At 41.6% G+C, this 17,863-nt stretch overlaps 1 protein-coding gene and 1 long non-coding RNA gene across 4 annotated transcripts in view; one reads left to right on the top strand and one right to left on the bottom strand.

The window, feature by feature from the left end:
• Window positions 1-1,320: 1,320 nt before the first annotated feature.
• LOC139561825 (uncharacterized) lies at window positions 1,321-7,605 on the top strand. The gene is made up of 2 exons (XR_011672224.1): window positions 1,321-1,593; window positions 5,881-7,605. It is a non-coding gene; the product is annotated as an uncharacterized lncRNA (long non-coding RNA).
• Window positions 4,807-17,863, bottom strand: part of LOC139561818 (sterile alpha motif domain-containing protein 9-like) — a 120,064-nt gene continuing 107,007 nt past the window's right edge. For 2 of the 3 annotated variants that reach the window (XM_071379114.1, XM_071379115.1), the window contains exons 2-4: window positions 8,040-10,983; window positions 7,683-7,720; window positions 4,807-6,020 (exon numbers count right to left, since the gene is read on the bottom strand). In XM_071379114.1, coding sequence (XP_071235215.1) covers window positions 6,000-6,020; window positions 7,683-7,720; window positions 8,040-10,911 — 2,931 coding nt within the window. In that variant the 5' untranslated portion in view covers window positions 10,912-10,983 and the 3' untranslated portion in view covers window positions 4,807-5,999. The remainder of the gene's footprint in view (window positions 6,021-7,682; window positions 7,721-8,039; window positions 10,984-17,863) is intronic. The other variant, XM_071379116.1, reaches the window with a different exon arrangement.

Genomic DNA, 17,863 nt, shown 5'->3' with positions numbered 1-17,863 from the left:
TTTCACTTTCACCACCCTCACTGTCTGTCTACTAGAAAATAAATAAGGTGTTTGCCATACTCCTAACTACCGGTACCCAAAACTACACAATTAATCACAACAGCAATACCATTGCCTTAACAAATCTTAGTTCAGTCACCAGTTTAAGTTGAGTGGGGGTATCCATGGAATTTTCCAATTATGTCCCTATTTTACAGGTCTAAAAAAGAGAGAACCTTTCATTATGTTGCCAAACAAAGACTCAACAAACTTACCTGAGACTGTCTCTGCCAATCTGTCCCTGCATATCTGTCCCCAGCTCTGCTGTCTGTGTGCCATCTGTTGCCTGCTCTGCCTAATGACATCATTGTGAAACATTTCCATTAGGATTTCACTTCTTATGAAAATTTTATCAACTAGTCTTTGAGATATTAGGCTACTAGGGTTCTTACCTTGCGTTTTGGTGTACTGAAAAATGCTCTGATGTCCGTCTTTTTTCTGTCATTTTTCTACCTGGCTGGCTGGCTACACACATAGTGTGTAGGTTATTTACAGTAGGAGATGGGCTTCTATCATCTATTAGCTTCTATCATTCTATAATGGGCTTCGATCTACAAGGAAGCTAGCTGGTCAGCTAGCAAATGTGAACGGATTGCTGTAACAAGGGTTGACAGCTGTATGAGTTCACCATTTACACAACGTAAGCTGCAACCTTTTGTAATTTTAATATAGTTTATGTTGTCATTTTATATTTGCTGGCTTCCCACACTAGCTGCATTTGCAGAGCTAGCGAGCACCAATTCCGTTTCTGTGGTGTTTATTATAATCTTTGCTATCGTCAGTTTACTCCAAGATCGGCACACAGGTGCTTCAAATTCCCCCAGCGACAATTTAGCTTTTGCAACGAGACCATTTAAAGACATTTAAGACAATGGTAGAAGAGAGTGTAGTTCTGTTCAGTTTATCGCTAACCTTATCACAGGGACTTAGAAGCACTACAGCTGCATGCTGACCTTGGATCAAACCATTGTGAGGCAAAGGGTGAGGGTCGCAATTTTTTAAACGTAAAAACGCGCTATTAAGTGTCTATAATCAGCACAAGTGCTTTCATTGCGTATTATTAATATTATTGAAATGAAATAGTTATGTTTACAGTGATATATTGGGGGGGACAAATCATATTTTTCCGCAGGATGGGGAGAGTCGTGCCCCCCCGTAAAATCCTATGGTTTAGATGCAGTATTTGGCTGGGCCAATTCGATTCACGTTAAATGACAGTATTTATCAAGAGTCAACTCGCCTGTAAACAGACCATTACGTTAGGCTCGTTTAACTTCCATTATTGGGCTACAATAACGTATACTTGGACATTTGTGGAACCTGGCCTGGGGAACCCGTCCGTAAAACGCTTCTTGGTAGAGTGTGCGCATAGAATGACATAGAACTTTAACGTACCTCTTAGGGGGTGGGGTGGGGTGGGGCGGTGGATATTTAGCTACTTTGGGTTGGGCTGCGCAACCAGGGGACTTTCCTCTTTCAGTTTACAGAAAGACACGTCTTTTGTGAGAAGCGAAGGAAATATAGAGGTCTGATACATGGAGAAAGTTTCGCATGGTAAGTCAGAGGAAGTAGATTTTCTGCGTTATTTGCTAAAACTAGTCAGTAGCCTACAACTGAATTGTGTCATCAAAACCTCCGAACTGTTGAGTTGACTGGAATATATCGGCCGCTGGAGCGAATCTACTCTAGGATACAGTTTGCCAGACGCACGTGCCTATTACCACCTTACATTGTAGTTGAACCATGTGCACCTTTGTAAAGGAGAGCTCGACATGTACACAATACTTACCACGAGTAAAATAGGACAGGGTCATGCGTTTTCATTTTCAGCCAGGGGGAGGGTTTCTTATTTTTATTATATTTTTTAGTCCAGGGGAGGGTAATGTAATTTGTAATCGATTAAATGTCATATTGCTCATTTGAGAATGAGTGGCTTATTATAGTATCTCATGTGTGCCGGATTATGCCACTCACCCCTGATTATCTGCTGGGCGCACAATATCAAGTGCGTCTAGTGTGGTCTCCATAAAATGATGCATAGCCTATGCTATAGGCCCCTGAACCTCGAAGCCAGTTCCGCTGCATTTTTCATTGTCCCCTTTACTCAGGGACCGATTTAGACCTGGGACACCTGGTGGGTGCAATTAATTATCAAAATACAACAGAAAACCAGCTAGCTTCGGACCTCGTAGTGTAAGAGTTGAATACCCCTGCTATCGGCCTAGGCTATGCAAGGCGCATGCTCAGAGAAACACAGGGCAACGTTATATTTCTAAGAAAATGTACTTCCTTTCCGAGTGATTGCGGCGCACTGATGGTGTAGGCTATATAAAACCAGGCCACACTTCATTACACGCTGCAACGGATAGGCGTTCCTTATCCTGAACCCCGGCCTACCCTGCTCTTGCTGATGGAAGCCACTTTCTGCTGCCTAATCAAAGACTGTGCTGTGTACGGTGGCACTTCAGGAGTCGAGTCAATTTGTCCCAAATAATCTATATCTGTGCACGCGGACTAGGCCTACTGATGTCCTGTTCGGTTTGAGAGGGAGAGCTTGAAGATGAGTTTGGGCTCCCGAATGGCGCAGCGGTTTGGCACTGCATCTCAGTGCTAGAGGCGTCACTACAGACCTTGGTTCAGTTCCAGACTGTATCACAACCGGCCGTGATTGGGAGTCCCATAGGGTGGCGCACAATTGGCCCAGCGTCGTCCGGGTTTGGCCAGGGTAGGCTGTCATTTGAAATAAGAAGTTGTTCTTAATTAACTGACTTGCCTAGTTAAATAAAATTTAAAAAAATGTGAGCCGGAGTTTTTATTATTTATTCCGGAACCCTAGTAGTTGCTGCCAAGTCAGCAGCTACTCTTCCTGGGGTTCAAAGCTTGCTACTGATATAATATATTTTATTAAAAATCAAATGAACCTGATTTATATAAAACTATGTATTACGACGCTTTAGTCCGCAAATTCAGCTAGTGTATGAACCCTGCAACATTAACAAGCTGTAAACATTGCCAGGCGAAATGACTGGAGTACCTCACGATGCAGTTATGGGCATTGGGATATCTTTCGGTATATACAGTCCTCTATGACATTGCCAGCTATGAACTGGCAGTTGATCGAACCATTCTGATGTAAAGAGCGGGGGTCGCAATTTTGTGAAATTGAGAACGCGCTGTTAAGCGTCTATAATCAGCACAAGTGCTTTCATTGCATATTACTAATACTATTGCAATCACATAGTTATGTTTACAGTGACAGATTGGGGGGACATATCTGTTTTCACCAATATGAAAGTGCATCCTTCAATCTGCAACGTCTGCCTATATGCCCAGCATCATCCGGGTTAGGCCAGGGTAGGCCGTCATTTGAAATAAGAATGTTATATCTTAATTAACTAGGCCTACCCAGTCAAACACCAAGTTGGAGCAATGTGAGCTAGAGTTTCAATTATGTAGACCATTATCACTGTCAATCGTGAATGACAATTCTTCACATTTTACCGGTAAAATGTCCAAACTCTGTCTGAATGCCAATCATTTGATCTTAATCAGTTTCATGGGAATATGCATTCAGATGTTCTTGAAAACCTGTTTTGCGGGCGAATTAAAGCAGGTGCTGTTAACAAACTATTGGCATTTCTTGTAGGCATATTTGTTTCTACAATCAAAGCATAGCCTTTGTGCACGCTGTTGTGTTTTGAAAATATTTGACTATTCAGCTTCAGATAAAAAATGACTGAGGTGTTTTTAGTGTAACATACTATGCTGCAGTATGATTATTACATTCTGATCTGCTATGTAAAATACTAATGAATCATTATGTGATCTTGCAAGACATTAATTCATACTTTACTAAAAGAGCACCATTGCGAGACGTGATAATCTTCTATTTGTAGTAATAAATAATGCGTAGAACTACTAGTAGGCAACATCTTGATGAGCTTTCTTTTTTTTACCAATTTGAGCGCCCTTCGAATCGTGGTGCTGAAAGGACAGCGGTGGTCACGTATCGTTCTGGGTTCCACTGAGGGAGGGGGTCCGTGGAGTTTAATGATCATCATGACAGACACGCAGTACATTTGAATAGTAAATATCGTTGGTGTGATCATGTATTTGATGATAAGGTTCATGCGGTGGATCGGTTTGTCTGCATATGCAATAGAAGTGGTACGTTTCTGTAAGATAACCACTCGGACAGTAGGGCGAGTGCAAGACTGTTTTCGGCCCACTCAAAGTGGTCCCGTTGGTGATCTTTCAGACGTGATTGGAGTCGGAAGCTTTTCCCGCACTCGGAGCAGCAGTCTGGTTTCAGTCCGGAATGAAGGAGCTTGTGAACATTTAACTCTCATCAATCCTCGGTCGCACGTGGTGCATCGGTGAGGTATCCCTGCACCATCAGTGCTATGGAAGGCCATCATGTGTTTTTTTAAGTTGCCGGTCTGACTGAAGGCCTGGCCACATTGAGAACAAGGGTACGGCTTTTCACCTGTGTGCGTTCGCTGGTGGTTCTGGCAGGATTTTGAGTCGATACAAACACATCAGCAAACACACATCAAGGAGAAGCCGTTACGCTTGCAGTTTCCCAGACCGCAGTTAACAGTTCAGTCAAGAGTTGAGTCCTTTTTTATTTGAAGTGGAGCTGAAAGTCCATCAGAGAATCCACACAGGGGAGAAGCCATACCATTGTGACATATGCAGGAAATATTTCACCCAGCTAAGTAACATTAAAGGGCATCAGAAATAAATGAAGTTAGTATGCAACAGGTGTGGCAGGGGGTTTGCTTTAATGCAATACTTTACAAGACACAAACAAAGCCACTCGTAAGAGTTAGTCATATTGATGCTTGGGAGGACATGCCTGCCCAGTACGGATGATAGAAGCAATGTTTTATAAATTATAAGCTGTTATATGCCGTTGAATAAAGCTTTACAATGTTATATATTTGTATTTTGATTGACATGCTGACCACTGGTATTCCTTACCATCACTGACTTGTCATTCACATAGTTGCCTAAATCAAGTCATTACATTTTTCTTTGCATCGTCTTTAAATTGTATTTTCAAAAAAACATCATCAAATCTTTCCTTTTTATATATTTTCTTGTCTCATAAATAAATTACATTCTAATCAAACTCCAACCCTCTGTAAAAAAAAAAATGTTTTCTTTTAAACATTTGTGAGTATTTTCACAGTCATGAACACAAAGAAACAAAGAGAAAGATTTGTGCCCATTTTTTAGAAACACTTCGCCCTCCCTTCATTCACCTATCATTGATTATACGTGATTTGTCCATGAATAGTTCATTGATCAGGGATGACGCCAGCTCCTCCAGGATCACTCAAATCAAATCATATTGGTCACATACCCATGGTTAGCAGATGTTAATGTGAGTGTAGCGAAATGCTTCTGCTTCTAGTTACGACAGTGCAGTAATATCGAACAATTCTATAACAACTACCTAATACACACATCTAAAGGGCTGAATGAGAATATGTACATAAATATAAATGCATAGGAAGTGTATATGGTGCCCCTTGACGTTGGCGGTCCCGAGTAGAGCGCCTCATCTGGTCCTGGGTGGTGCATTTAGCCCTCAACTTATCATAGCCCTTGTCAGCGATAATTCCCCTCTAGGAGTCTGTCATTCATGCCCTTTCCCCTAAAATTAAACTTCAAATTCATTCACCTCCCCAGCTTCTCATTCACCCTTCAATTCTCTGATTAGAAATGGCTCCTGCTCCTTCAGGATCTCTAAGAAAATATCTTTGCCTTTGGGGCCACATCCTGTCAGGGGCCCATCAAAGAGCTCCCTCATCTTCTTCTGTTTGGTTCTTTCAGATCTCATGTCACTGTAGCCATTGGCAGAGATGACTCCACTCTTCAGGAGTCTGTCCAAGATGGGGTCCACCTGGCTCACTCTGTCGTTCAGGTCTGTCCGGTGGAGGTCCACAAAGTGCTTACTTTGTCGCTGTTGTCGGCTGGGGAAAAAAATGTAAATTGAATGATTATTATCTTTGACTTTAACTGACATGGTGCATGTTTAGTCAATGTTGAGACACTGATGTTTTTGGCATAATATTTTTCTGACCTCTTCGTATTGTGTGATCCCATACGATTTCCCCCTCCACGTCACTGATTAGCTTTATACTGAAGTCAACATCTGCATCTTTTATGAACACTTCAAAGTTTGGTGTAACGTTGTGTGAAGGTTGTACTTTGCACTCTGAAGGGTTTCTTTGCCTTACTTTCCTTCACACTTTTGTAAACCTGCTTATTCTATACATTAATTTGCAATTTAATGAAGATTGGTTTCTGATTAGAAAAAAAGTTGCTAAGTATAAACCATATAGGGTTCTTTGGTTGGTCCCCATAAGGGAACCCTTTTTTTGTGATAGGTAGAATCCTTTGCAGAGGGTTCTACCTAAAACCCTCTATGTAGGGTTCTTCATAGAACCCTCCCTGTAAATGGTTCTACCTAGAACCCTCTATGAACGGATCTACTAAGAACCCTTTTCATATATCATAAGACTTTTATTTGAGGGCCTAGAATAGTGGTAGGAAACTCCTGGTTTACAGGCCACGTTAGGCCTGCCAGTCACATTATGCTTGCTTTCAAAGTGATGTGTAATTCCTATTGGAATCCAGCCAGAGTGAGGATATCCAACAATTATAATTTGTTGTCACTTGCAACCTGCATTCAGAATGACTTCCAGGGTAGTGAAGATTGATAAATGAGACTAAATCTAAACTTGAACAACCATCCCAGTAATGAGTGCAATAAATCCAACTACTAACAGATTGGAATAGTTATTAATAGTTATGTTATTAATCTTTGTGCAGTATAAGATTAATCAACCAATCAATGTACATGCAAAAACACAGATATTAAAATAAACAATTCTGAAAATCTACCTGCAATAGAGCATACTGGGAAATATGATTATGATTGGCGTGGTTTTGAATGTTATACTCTACATAGAGTAAAAATGACAACCACACTCTGGTTATTAATATCAACACTGGAGTTATTTTACACCACTATGTCAGTTACATATAAAATGATTATGGGAATACCAGATATATATATATATATGCACAAATATTCCCATATAGGTTTGCTCACTTATCTATTTTTACTTTTCAGATTACTCAAACTCCTGATGTTAAAGTTTAAACACTGAGTTAAACACAAATGCTCAAGTACTATGTAAAATAAAGAAATTACAATAAATATGCTTATTCAGATTCAGAAGCTTCTTGCCTTAAAAAAAGAATAATAACCTTTTCTTCCAAAAGAGTTCTTACCATGTTAAAGGTTCTAGGTAGAACCCTTTGCCTTATCAAGAACCCTTGTCTCCCAAAAAGGGTTCTTCAGATGAAAAGGGTTCTTGGTAGAACCTTATCCCTCTGCAAAGATCGCTTTTGTAATACTTTTTTCTAGAGGGCAGCTGCCAGCTGGGTAATTCCATGTGAAAATGGAACAAAATGTAGACTTTCCCCGACATATTTGTATTGTCGTGAAAACTATGTTATATTCATGAATAAAGAGCACAGTCAACATAGGTTGTGGTAAAAAGTTTCATTTGTCAAAAACCTATCTATTACTATTGTACACTCTATGAATACTGTAATTAACTCACCATCACATTGGCACATGTTGTGCCACTTCTCAGAGACCCTGGGGACAGACACATCAATCAGAAAATCAACCACACCAAGCATTAACCTCAGTGATAATACAGTGGTCTTAATTTCCTGGTATACAAAGCATTTTAAAATCAATAATATCACAAATACAATAACAATGATATTTAGTGCAAATAATGATCTCCATGAGATGAGTCACAAATGCTCCCAGCGTCACTGTCTCCCCTGTGTAGATTGGTGGGTTTGGACGTCCCGTGTGAATATATTGTGTATTTACAGATTAATCGATCAAGAACTTGAACATAAGAGAGAGAATATAGAGATACAAATTTGAAAAATAACTGTCTTACCGTCTTTAATCATTTTGATGTCCGGTACTTCCAACATTTTACGAGGCTCCTCCTCTTTAATCCTATCTGAATGGGATGGGTAGTGGATGCCGTAGGCCACAGGACCTCTAATGGTGAAGCCAAGGTAGAAGCGGACGTCTCCGGACTTCCAAACTTTTCTTCCTTGTTCGGCACAAACTTTAATCTCCTTGCCATCAACGCGCGCAAACACCCTGCGCTGTCTAACCACTCCAATGACTGGAAGAAGAAGATCCTGGACACTGGGTTCTCTCCACACCTCACCACTCTCCTCTACCAATAGGTTGTCTATTTTTGATCTATGAACCAGTCTGCTCAAACCCTCACCCTTTCCCAGGAAAATAAGGGGGCGAAGGTACCTTGAGCGAAGATGCTTCTTGTATGTGTTTTTGTAGGAGTCTTGCATCTCCAGAACACACTTGTTGAGGTCAATATTGAAATCTATTTTCTTATGCTCCTCGGGCCAAAACAGCAAAAGGACTAAGAAGTAAAACTCTGGGGTTTGGTTACCGAGATTAGCCAAAGGATTTCTCTCCAGAATGCTTCTTAGGATTGGCAAAGGGGTAGGCATTGGAGATGCTGCTTCAACTTTGCTTAAGATGATGTTGGCAAGGATGAAGTTTTGGGAAGCTTTATTCTCACCACCACCATCTTTCTTTTTTTCCCACTCTGTCTTTATTTCCTCCCACAAATTTGTTATTCGACGCAAGTGAGTTTTATCATAGCCCTTATCAAGACAGCAAAGCAGTCCAGGGAAGGCATTGGCCATTTCTTCTTTGAGCTTCTGGAGGGGTACATCTATTGCAGACTCTGAGTGTATAGGTGTGCATGTCCCCACGTATTTGCAGTAGCAGTTCTTGACATCAGTCTGAAAGTAATGTGGTTCATCTTTTTTCATGCTGGGCTTGGAGTACGTCAAGTAACTGTCAAAAAACTCACATTTCCTCTCCACCTCATCCCTAAGGCTGCTGATGAGTGGCTTGTACTTGGAGAGCTTTTTCTGTCCGATTGATACGAAGGAGTCAGCGGATATTTCCATGGTAAGGACCTTTTGCCAGTTTTTATCAAGCGAGACAAGTGAGACAAAAACAATGTTGGCAACCTGTAGATAACCAAATAGTCCTCTGTTGTTAAAGATGTTTGAGACTTTGGTCATACCATCATCTTGCATGTCTGCTCCTTGCTCATTTTCAGCAGCCCTTTCCTCATCTTTGAAAGCCTCAAAGGCCTTTTCTGCCAGTTCCAAGATGTCTTGTGCAGAGATGGAAGGATCATGGACCCTGCTCTTCAAATGGTTCTTGTATACTTGCCCCAGTGTATCAGCAACAAATGAACTGTTAGGATCTCTGTCTTTTGCTATTTTTGCCCACTGTTCCGCTTCAACATATTCCCTCATCCTAATGTAAAAGAAACGAGCAAGAGCTTGAGGAAAAAATGGGTTTCGCGTGATTTTCTCTGAAGCTAATCGCAAAACATATACACAATTGCTTTTGGATTCTTTGGCTTCAATATCGTGAATCAACCTGGAAAACGTGTCTGTCCTCTCTTCTCCCATTTCCCTTTTTGTTAGCTTGTTTTGTAAAGTAAATTTTGGGGAAAACAGATCCTGTGTTTCATTTCCTGTATTCTGCTGATGGTCCACTGTGATTTCCCTCTTAGTTAGCATGTCTTTGATGACAGGCATCAAATGTTGCTGCACCTCTTCTCCACAAAAGTCTGTCAGAAAGTTCCTTGCTGTATCACTCCTGGTCACACCTGCCGTAGCCAGTAACTCAACACACTGCTGTGCAATCAGTGAGTGAGCCATGCGGACATGTTTGTCTTGTCCCTGTCGTGCAGGGAATGTCACTATCAGATGAGTGAAAGGCTCCATTCGCTGCTCAAAGGAAGGACCTCCATAAATGGGATCTGGAGGACCAAGGAATGCCTGACATTGAGACTGCAGAAGGTGGGATCCAGGGACGTAGGCATTCACCAGTGATAAGAATGCAAGAAGCTGGGAATTTTCAGGACTTCCTTTTTTCCTGACATTTAAAAAGGCACACGTTTCTTTAACATAATCTCCACTGAAATTTTCTCGCATTATGTTAAAGCCATGAAACTGTTTGTGTTCATTGCTGTAGCTTCGACTGATCTCAATCTGTTTCTCCTCAAACTGTTTTTTCTCTGCTTCAGAAAGTTCCGTCCTGAGAATAACATTTCTTGAGTTGTTACGGTCCTCTTGTTTGATAACTGCCTTACGCACACAGTTTAAAATGATGACCACAGGCCTGTGGGTCGTAATGTTTGTCTCTGCAATCTCTTTCCTGATGGCATCCTGCAGATTCTCCAGAATACGCTCATCTTCCAGCAGTAAGAGCACAGTGTTCTCCTGGCCTTGACCGCCTGCAGTGAAAAGTTTAATCACCTGCCGGGCGATAGCGGTGATATCTGAGGTAGCACCTGTTAGAACAGCACATCTCAGTGTTTTCCTCATATCCCAGAGCACCTGCTTGGCCAGAGTGGTTCCTCCGCTGCCTGGCTGATGCAGAAGATTCAGGGTAGAAGTCAGATCACCCTGAAGTTGTTTCTTAATATTTTGTATCAGCTCAGTGTACCTGTCTCTTTTGATAAAGGGGGTTGTTTTATTAGCTGACGTTGCCCTTTCAGCCCAGCAGAAGTTAAGCCATTGAGGTGGGGCTCCTCTGTAAAAATTTACCTCTGTCTTCTTAGCTACTGCAGAGTCTATGTCCTCTTCTTCAAATGCATTTGAGTACAAAACATCCAGAAGTGAAATGGAATCCCTGATTTGACTTCCAACAAAACTTTCACGACCACGGGCATTGAACAGGGATGATCCTTTGTTGTGTGCCATCTTTGTTGTCTCCGGTCCAAAGCTTAACCAGTGTTCTGAATATTAGTTGTACTTCATGTGGTGGTATGGACTCTGAGAAAGGAGATGTTGAAGGTCATTAATGGTTATAAACAAAAGGCTGATTACAGTATATCTTTGAATTTGTTGGAGTTTCATTTATATAGCTGATAAGTTGGACATTGGTTGGATTTATCTACTGACACTGCATGGCGCTGACAAATACAGACTATGTTTTGCTTCTTGTTGCTACTCTCTCTAATAAATAGGCATCTATTGTAGCAACCCAACACCTAGCGACCTCGTGAAGAGGTTTGGATCTCTTCATGTAATGGCTAAGGTGTTGGGTTGAATGTCGTGGGACCCGAGGTTATGTCCCGGGCAGGGCTACCCCCGAACTCAGTGCATTGGTGTCAGAAGTTGGATGGCACCTGAGGCCATCGGAGGGGCATGTACACATGAGGGACGTGGTATAGGGAAGCATGGGGACACACTGTCCCAAGGAACGGGTAAGTGTTGTGAACTTAAACCAACATCTAACGATGGCTGGGTTGACAGTTATGTGACTGTCTGGAAATCCAGACATGTTTTGTGCTAAAGTTCCACTCCTTGAGCTCCGTGTCGTACATTAGCAAGAAAAAGTATGTGAACCCTTTGGAATTACCAGGATTTCTGCATAAATTGGTAATAAAATTTGACATTCATCTAAGTCACAACAATAGACACACACAGTGTGTTTAAACTAATAGCACACAAACTATTTTAAGTTTTCATGTCTTTATTGAACACACCATGTAAACACGCACAGTGCAGGGTGGAAAAAGTATGTGAACCCTTGGATTTAATAACTGGTTGACCCTCCTTTGGAAGCAATAACCTCAACCAAACATTTTCTGTAGTTGCAGATCAGACTTGCACAACGGTCAGGAGGAATATTGGACCATTACTCTTTACAAAACTGTTTCAGTTCAGCAATATTCTTGTGATGTCTGGTGTGAACCTCTCTCTTGAGGTCATGTCACTGCATCTCAATCGGGTTGAGGTCGGGACTCTGACTGGGCCACTCCAGAAGGTGTATTTTTGATTTGGGTCATTGTCCTGTTGCAACACACAAATTCTGTTGAAATTCAACTGGCGGACAGATAGCCTTACATTCTCCTGCCAAAAGTCTTGATAAACTTGGGAATTCATTTTTTTGTCGATGATAGCATGCTGTCCAGGCCCTGTTGCAGCAAAGCAGCTTCAAACCATGATGCTCCCTCCACCATACTTTACAGTGGGAATGAGGTTTTGATGTTGGTGTGCTGTGCCTTTTTTTCTCCACACATAGTGCTGTGTGTTCCTTCCAAACAACTCAACTTTAGTTTAATCTGTCCACAGAATATTTTGCCAGTGGCGCTGTGGAACATCCAGGTGCTCTTTTACGAACTTCAGATGTGCAGCAATGGTTTTTTTGGACAGCAGTGGCTTCTTCCGTGGTGTCCTCCCATGAACACCATTCTTGTTTAGTGTTTTACGTATCGTAGACTCGTCAACAGAGATGTTAGCATGTTCTAGAGATTTCTGTAAGTCTTTAGCTGACACTGTAGGATTCTTCCTAACCTCATTGAGCATTCTGCACTGTGCGCTTGCAGTCATCTTTGCAGGACGGCCAGTCCTAGGGAGAGTAGCAACAGTGCTGAACTCTCTCCATTTATAGACAATTGTTTTACAGTGGACTGATGAACATCAAGGCTTTTAAGAGACACTTTTGTAACTTTTCCAGCGTTATGCAAGTCAACAATTCTTGATCTTAGGTCTTCTGAGGTCTGTTTTGTTCGAGGCATGGTTCACATCAGGCAACGCTTGTGCATAGCAAACTCAAATTTTGTGAGTGTTTTGTATAGGGCACGGCAACTCTAACCAACATCTCCAATCTCATCTCATTGATTGGACTCCAGGTTAGCTGACTCCTGACTCCAGTTAGCTTTTGGAAAAGTCATTAGCCTTGGGGTTTCCAACCTACACTGTGAAATTTTAACTGATGTATTCAAAATAGACAAGAGGAATACACTCATTTGTGTGTTATTAGTTTTAGCACACTGTGTGTGTCTATTGTTGTGACTTAGATGAAGGTCAGATCAAATTTTACGACCAATTTATGCAGAAATCCAGGTAATTCCAAAGGGTTCACATACTTTTTCTCGCCACTGTATGTCAAACATTTGTTAAGACAAGTAGTGGAATGTTGGCACAAACAGACTGGTCCCTTAGCTAGATCTGAGGGATGATCTAAATTAATAAAACACATAATCTTGTTTAGCAGGTCTTAACCCTCTCTATGAAATGTTACACTTCATGGGTAGGGCCTTCCCAATTTGCAGAAACTGGTTCAGTCAATCCTGTTTAAATGTAATTTTTCAATGTATTGTGACGTGGAATGTATGTGTAAAATACATTGGATTTGCAAGTCATCAACATTGTTTTGAGCATAACATTTTCACTACAGGATTATGTCATTATTGTAACCAATTTTCAACATAGGTAAGTAAACCTTGTATAAAATATGTTGACTTTGAACCTTTGAAAAAACGTCAGATCTTCAAAGTCATATCCACTATCGTAAATCCAACATATAAATGATTACGTTATAGACAAACTGAAATTAAATCCAGACTCAGTGGAGCAGATGGAACTATCAAAGCAGAAGATACAGTACGTGTCTTTGAAATGTTGATATTTGGTTGTGTTGACAACCAAACATAATTCAGTATCACTTTTGCAATAAAGTAAATAGCCTATTAACTTGTTGACAAGTTAACAAATGATATGTTGGATTCACATCTCCAACTGAACAACATTTTTTTTTTTTATTATCCAAGCAGTAGATACATCTCCTTCAAATGTTGATAATTGGTTACGTCAATAGTTTTTTTATTTGTTATTTTTTATAGGGGGTAGATCAGCTTTAATATTGCAGATAGATTGTAGCTTCCATCAATGTAATTGTCTGCATCATTTCCAATCCCCCATATATTTTTGGGGTAAATATAAATATTTATATATATATATACACATACCCACATACAGTGGGGCAAAAAAGTATTTAGTCAGCCACCAATTGTGCAAGTTCTCCCACTTAAAAAGATGAGAGAGGCCTGTAATTTTCATCATAGGTACACTTCAACTATGACAGACAAAATGAGGGAAAAAAATCCAGAAAATCACATTGTAGGATTTTTTATTAATTTATTTGCAAATTATGGTGGAAAATAAGTATTTGGTCAATAAAAAAAGTTTCTCAATACTTTGTTATATACCCTTTGTTGGCAATGACAGAGGTCAAACGTTTTCTGTAAGTCTTCACAAGGTTTTCACACACTGTTGCTGGTATTTTGGCCCATTCCTCCATGCAGATCTCCTCTAGAGCAGTGATGTTTTGGGACTGTTGCTGGGCAACACGGACTTTCAACTCCCTCCAAAGATTTTCTATGGGGTTGAGATCTGGAGACCGGCTAGGCCACTCCAGGACCTTGAAATGCTTCTTACGAAGCCACTCCTTCGTTGCCCGTGCGGTGTGTTTGGTATCATTGTCATGCTGAAAGACCCAGCCACGTTTCATCTTCAATGCCCTTGCTGATGGAAGGAGGATTTCACTCAATCTCATGAAACATGGCCCCATTCATTCTTTTCTTTACACGGATCAGTCGTCCTGGACCCTTTGCAGAAAAACAGCCCCAAAGCATGATGTTTCCACCCCCATGCTTCACAGTAGGTATGGTGTTCTTTGGATGCAACTCAGCATTCTTTGTCCTCCAAACACGACGAGTTGAGTTTTTACCAAAAAGTTCTATTTTGGTTTCATCTGACCATATGACATTCTCCCAATCTTCTTCTGGATCATCCAAATGCTCTCCAGCAAACTTCAGACGGGCCTGGACATGTACTGGCTTAAGCAGGGGGACACGTCTGGCACTGCAGGATTTGAGTCCCTGGCGGCGTAGTGTGTTACTGATGGTAGGCTTTGTTACTTTGGTCCCAGCTCTCTGCAGGTCATTCACTAGGTCCCCCCGTGTGGTTCTGGGATTTTTGCTCACCGTTCTTGTGATCATTTTGACCCCACGGGGTGAGATCTTGCGTGGAGCCCCAGATTGAGGGAGATTATCAGTGGTCTTGTATGTCTTCCATTTCCTAATAATTGCTCCCACAGTTGATTTCTTCAAACCAAGCTGCTTACCTATTGCAGATTCAGTCTTCCCAGCCTGGTGCAGGTCTACAATTTTGTTTCTGGTGTCCTTTGACAGCTCTTTGGTCTTGGCCATAGTGGAGTTTGGAGTGTGACTGTTTGAGGTTGTGGACAGGTGTCTTTTATACTGATAACAAGTTCAAACAGGTGCCATTAATACAGGTAACGAGTGGAGGACAGAGGAGCCTCTTAAAGAAGAAGTTACAGGTCTGTGAGAGCCAGAAATCTTGCTTGTTTGTAGGTGACCAAATACTTATTTTCCACCATAATTTGCAAATAAATTCATAAAAAATCCTACAATGTGATTTTCTGGATTTTTTTTTCTAATTTTGTCTGTCATAGTTGAAGTGTACCGATGATGAAAATTACAGGCCTCTCTCATCTTTTTAAGTGGGAGAACTTGCACAATTGGTGGCTGACTAAATACTTTTTTGCCCCACTGTATATATAAATATACATATATACACATACATATATATATACTTTAAAAATATATTTTCCTTTATTATTTTGCACAAACCTGTCTCAACATCAACAGTGAAGAAGTGACTCCGGGATGCTGGTCTTCTAGGCAGAGATGCAAAGAAAAAGCCATATCTCAGACTGGCCAATAAAAAGAAAAGATTAAGATGGGCAAAAGAACACAGACACTGGACAGAGGAACTCTGCCTAGAATTCCAGCATCCCGGTGTTGCCTCTTCACTGTTGACGTTGAGACTGGTGTTTTGCGGGTACAATTTAATGAAGCTGCCAGTTGAGGACTGCCAAGCATCGGCTGGAGTGGTGTAAAGCTCGCCGCCATTGGACTCTGGAGCAGTGGAAACGCCTTATCTGGAGTAATGAATCACGTTTCACCATCGGGCATTCCGAAGAACGAATTTGGGTTTGGCGGATGCCAGGAGAATGCTACCTGCCCGAATGCATTGTGCCAACTGTAAAGTGTGGTGGAGGGTCTAGGGCTGTTTTTCATGGTTCGGGCTAGGCCCCTTAGTTCTAGTGAAGGGAAATCTTAACACTACATCATAGACGATTCTGTGCTTCCAGCTTTTGTGGCAACAGCTTGGGGAAGGCCCTTTCCCGTTTCAGCATGACAATGCATGACAATGCCCCCGTGCTCAAAGCGAGGTCCAAACAGAAATAGTTTGTCGTGATCAGTGTAGAAAAACTTGACTGGCCTGCACAGAGCCCTGACCTTAACCCCATTGAACACCTTTGGGATGAATTGGAATGCCGACTACAGGCCAGGCCTATTCGCCCAACATCAGTGCCCAACCTCATCAATGCTCTTTTGGCTGAATAGAAGCAGCAATTGTCCGAAATCTAGTGGAAAGCCTTCCCAGAAGAGTTGAGGCTGTTATAGCAGCAAAGGGGGGTCAACTCCATATTAATGCCCACAGAGCTACAGAAGTGTTTGTCAGACCAGGAGACATCTGAAAATTGGTCTTCGAAATCGTCTGTAGTGTCCGAATAGTTTGATAATAATATGACCCCACCATCGAAAGGTGAGACTCTCATGAACACGTACGTTGGTTGTTTTGCTCTAGGATGCCCTAGAGCCTCATAAGACTCGTCTGAAAGTAGCCAGGTACCAGTTAAAAAAATGAATGGAAGTACATTGCATTCGGAAAGTATTCAGACCCCTTTTTCCACATTTTACTACTTTACAGCCTTATTCTAAACTGGATTAAATAAGTAAACTTCCTCATCAATCTACACACAATAACCCATAATGACAAAGTGAAAACAGGTTAAGAAATGTTTGCAAATTGATTAAAAATAAAACGTATATAAATACGTATTTACATTAGTAGCAAAGGGTCTCAATACTTGACTTGAAATTGATCTCAGGTGCATCCTGTTTCCATTGATCATCCTTGAGATGGTTGTACAACTTGATTGGAGACCATCTGTGGCAAATTCAATTGATTGGACATGACTTGGAAAGGCACACACCTGTCTATATAAGGTCCCACAGTTGACAGTGCATGTCAGAGACAAAACCAAGCCACGAGGTGGAAGGAATTGTCCGTAGAGCTCCGAGACAGGATTGTGTCAAGGCACAGATCTTGGGAAGGGTACCAACAATTGTCTGCAGCATTGAAGGGCCCCAAGAACATATTGGCCTCCATCATTCTTAAATGGAAGAAGTTTGGAACCACCAAGACACTTCCTAGAGCTGGCCACCCGGCCAAACTGAGCAATCGGGGGAGAAGGTCCTTGGTCAGGGAGGTGACCAAGTACCCGATGGTCACTCTGACAGGGCTCTAGAGTTCCTTTGTGGAGATGGGAGAACCTTACAGAAGGACAACCGTCTCTTCAGCACCACCATTCAGGTCTTTATGATAGTGACCAGATGGAAGCCACTTCTCAGTTAAAGGCACATGGCAGCTCGCTTGGATTTTGCCTAAAGGCACGTAAAGGACTCTCAGACCATGAGAAACATAATTATTTGGCCTGAATGCCAAGCGTCACGTACTTGATGAAAACCTGCTCCAAAGCGCTCAGGACCTCAGACTGGGGCGAAGGTTCACCTTCCAACATGAAAATGACCTTAAGCAAACAGCCAAGACAACGCAGGAGTGGCTTTGGGACAAGTCTCTTGTCCCTGGCCCAACCAGAGCAAGGACTCAAACCCGATCGAACTTCTCTGGAGAAACTTGAAAATAGCTGTGCATCGACGCTCCCCATCCAACCTGACAGAGCTTGACAGGATCTGCAGATTAGAATGAG

The sequence above is a fragment of the Salvelinus alpinus genome, chromosome 31 (genome assembly GCF_045679555.1).
Source record: "Salvelinus alpinus chromosome 31, SLU_Salpinus.1, whole genome shotgun sequence".
NCBI classification, from domain to species: domain Eukaryota; kingdom Metazoa; phylum Chordata; class Actinopteri; order Salmoniformes; family Salmonidae; genus Salvelinus; species Salvelinus alpinus.
Note: the sequence above shows the minus strand (reverse complement) of the source record. Positions and strands in the feature narration are given on the sequence as shown.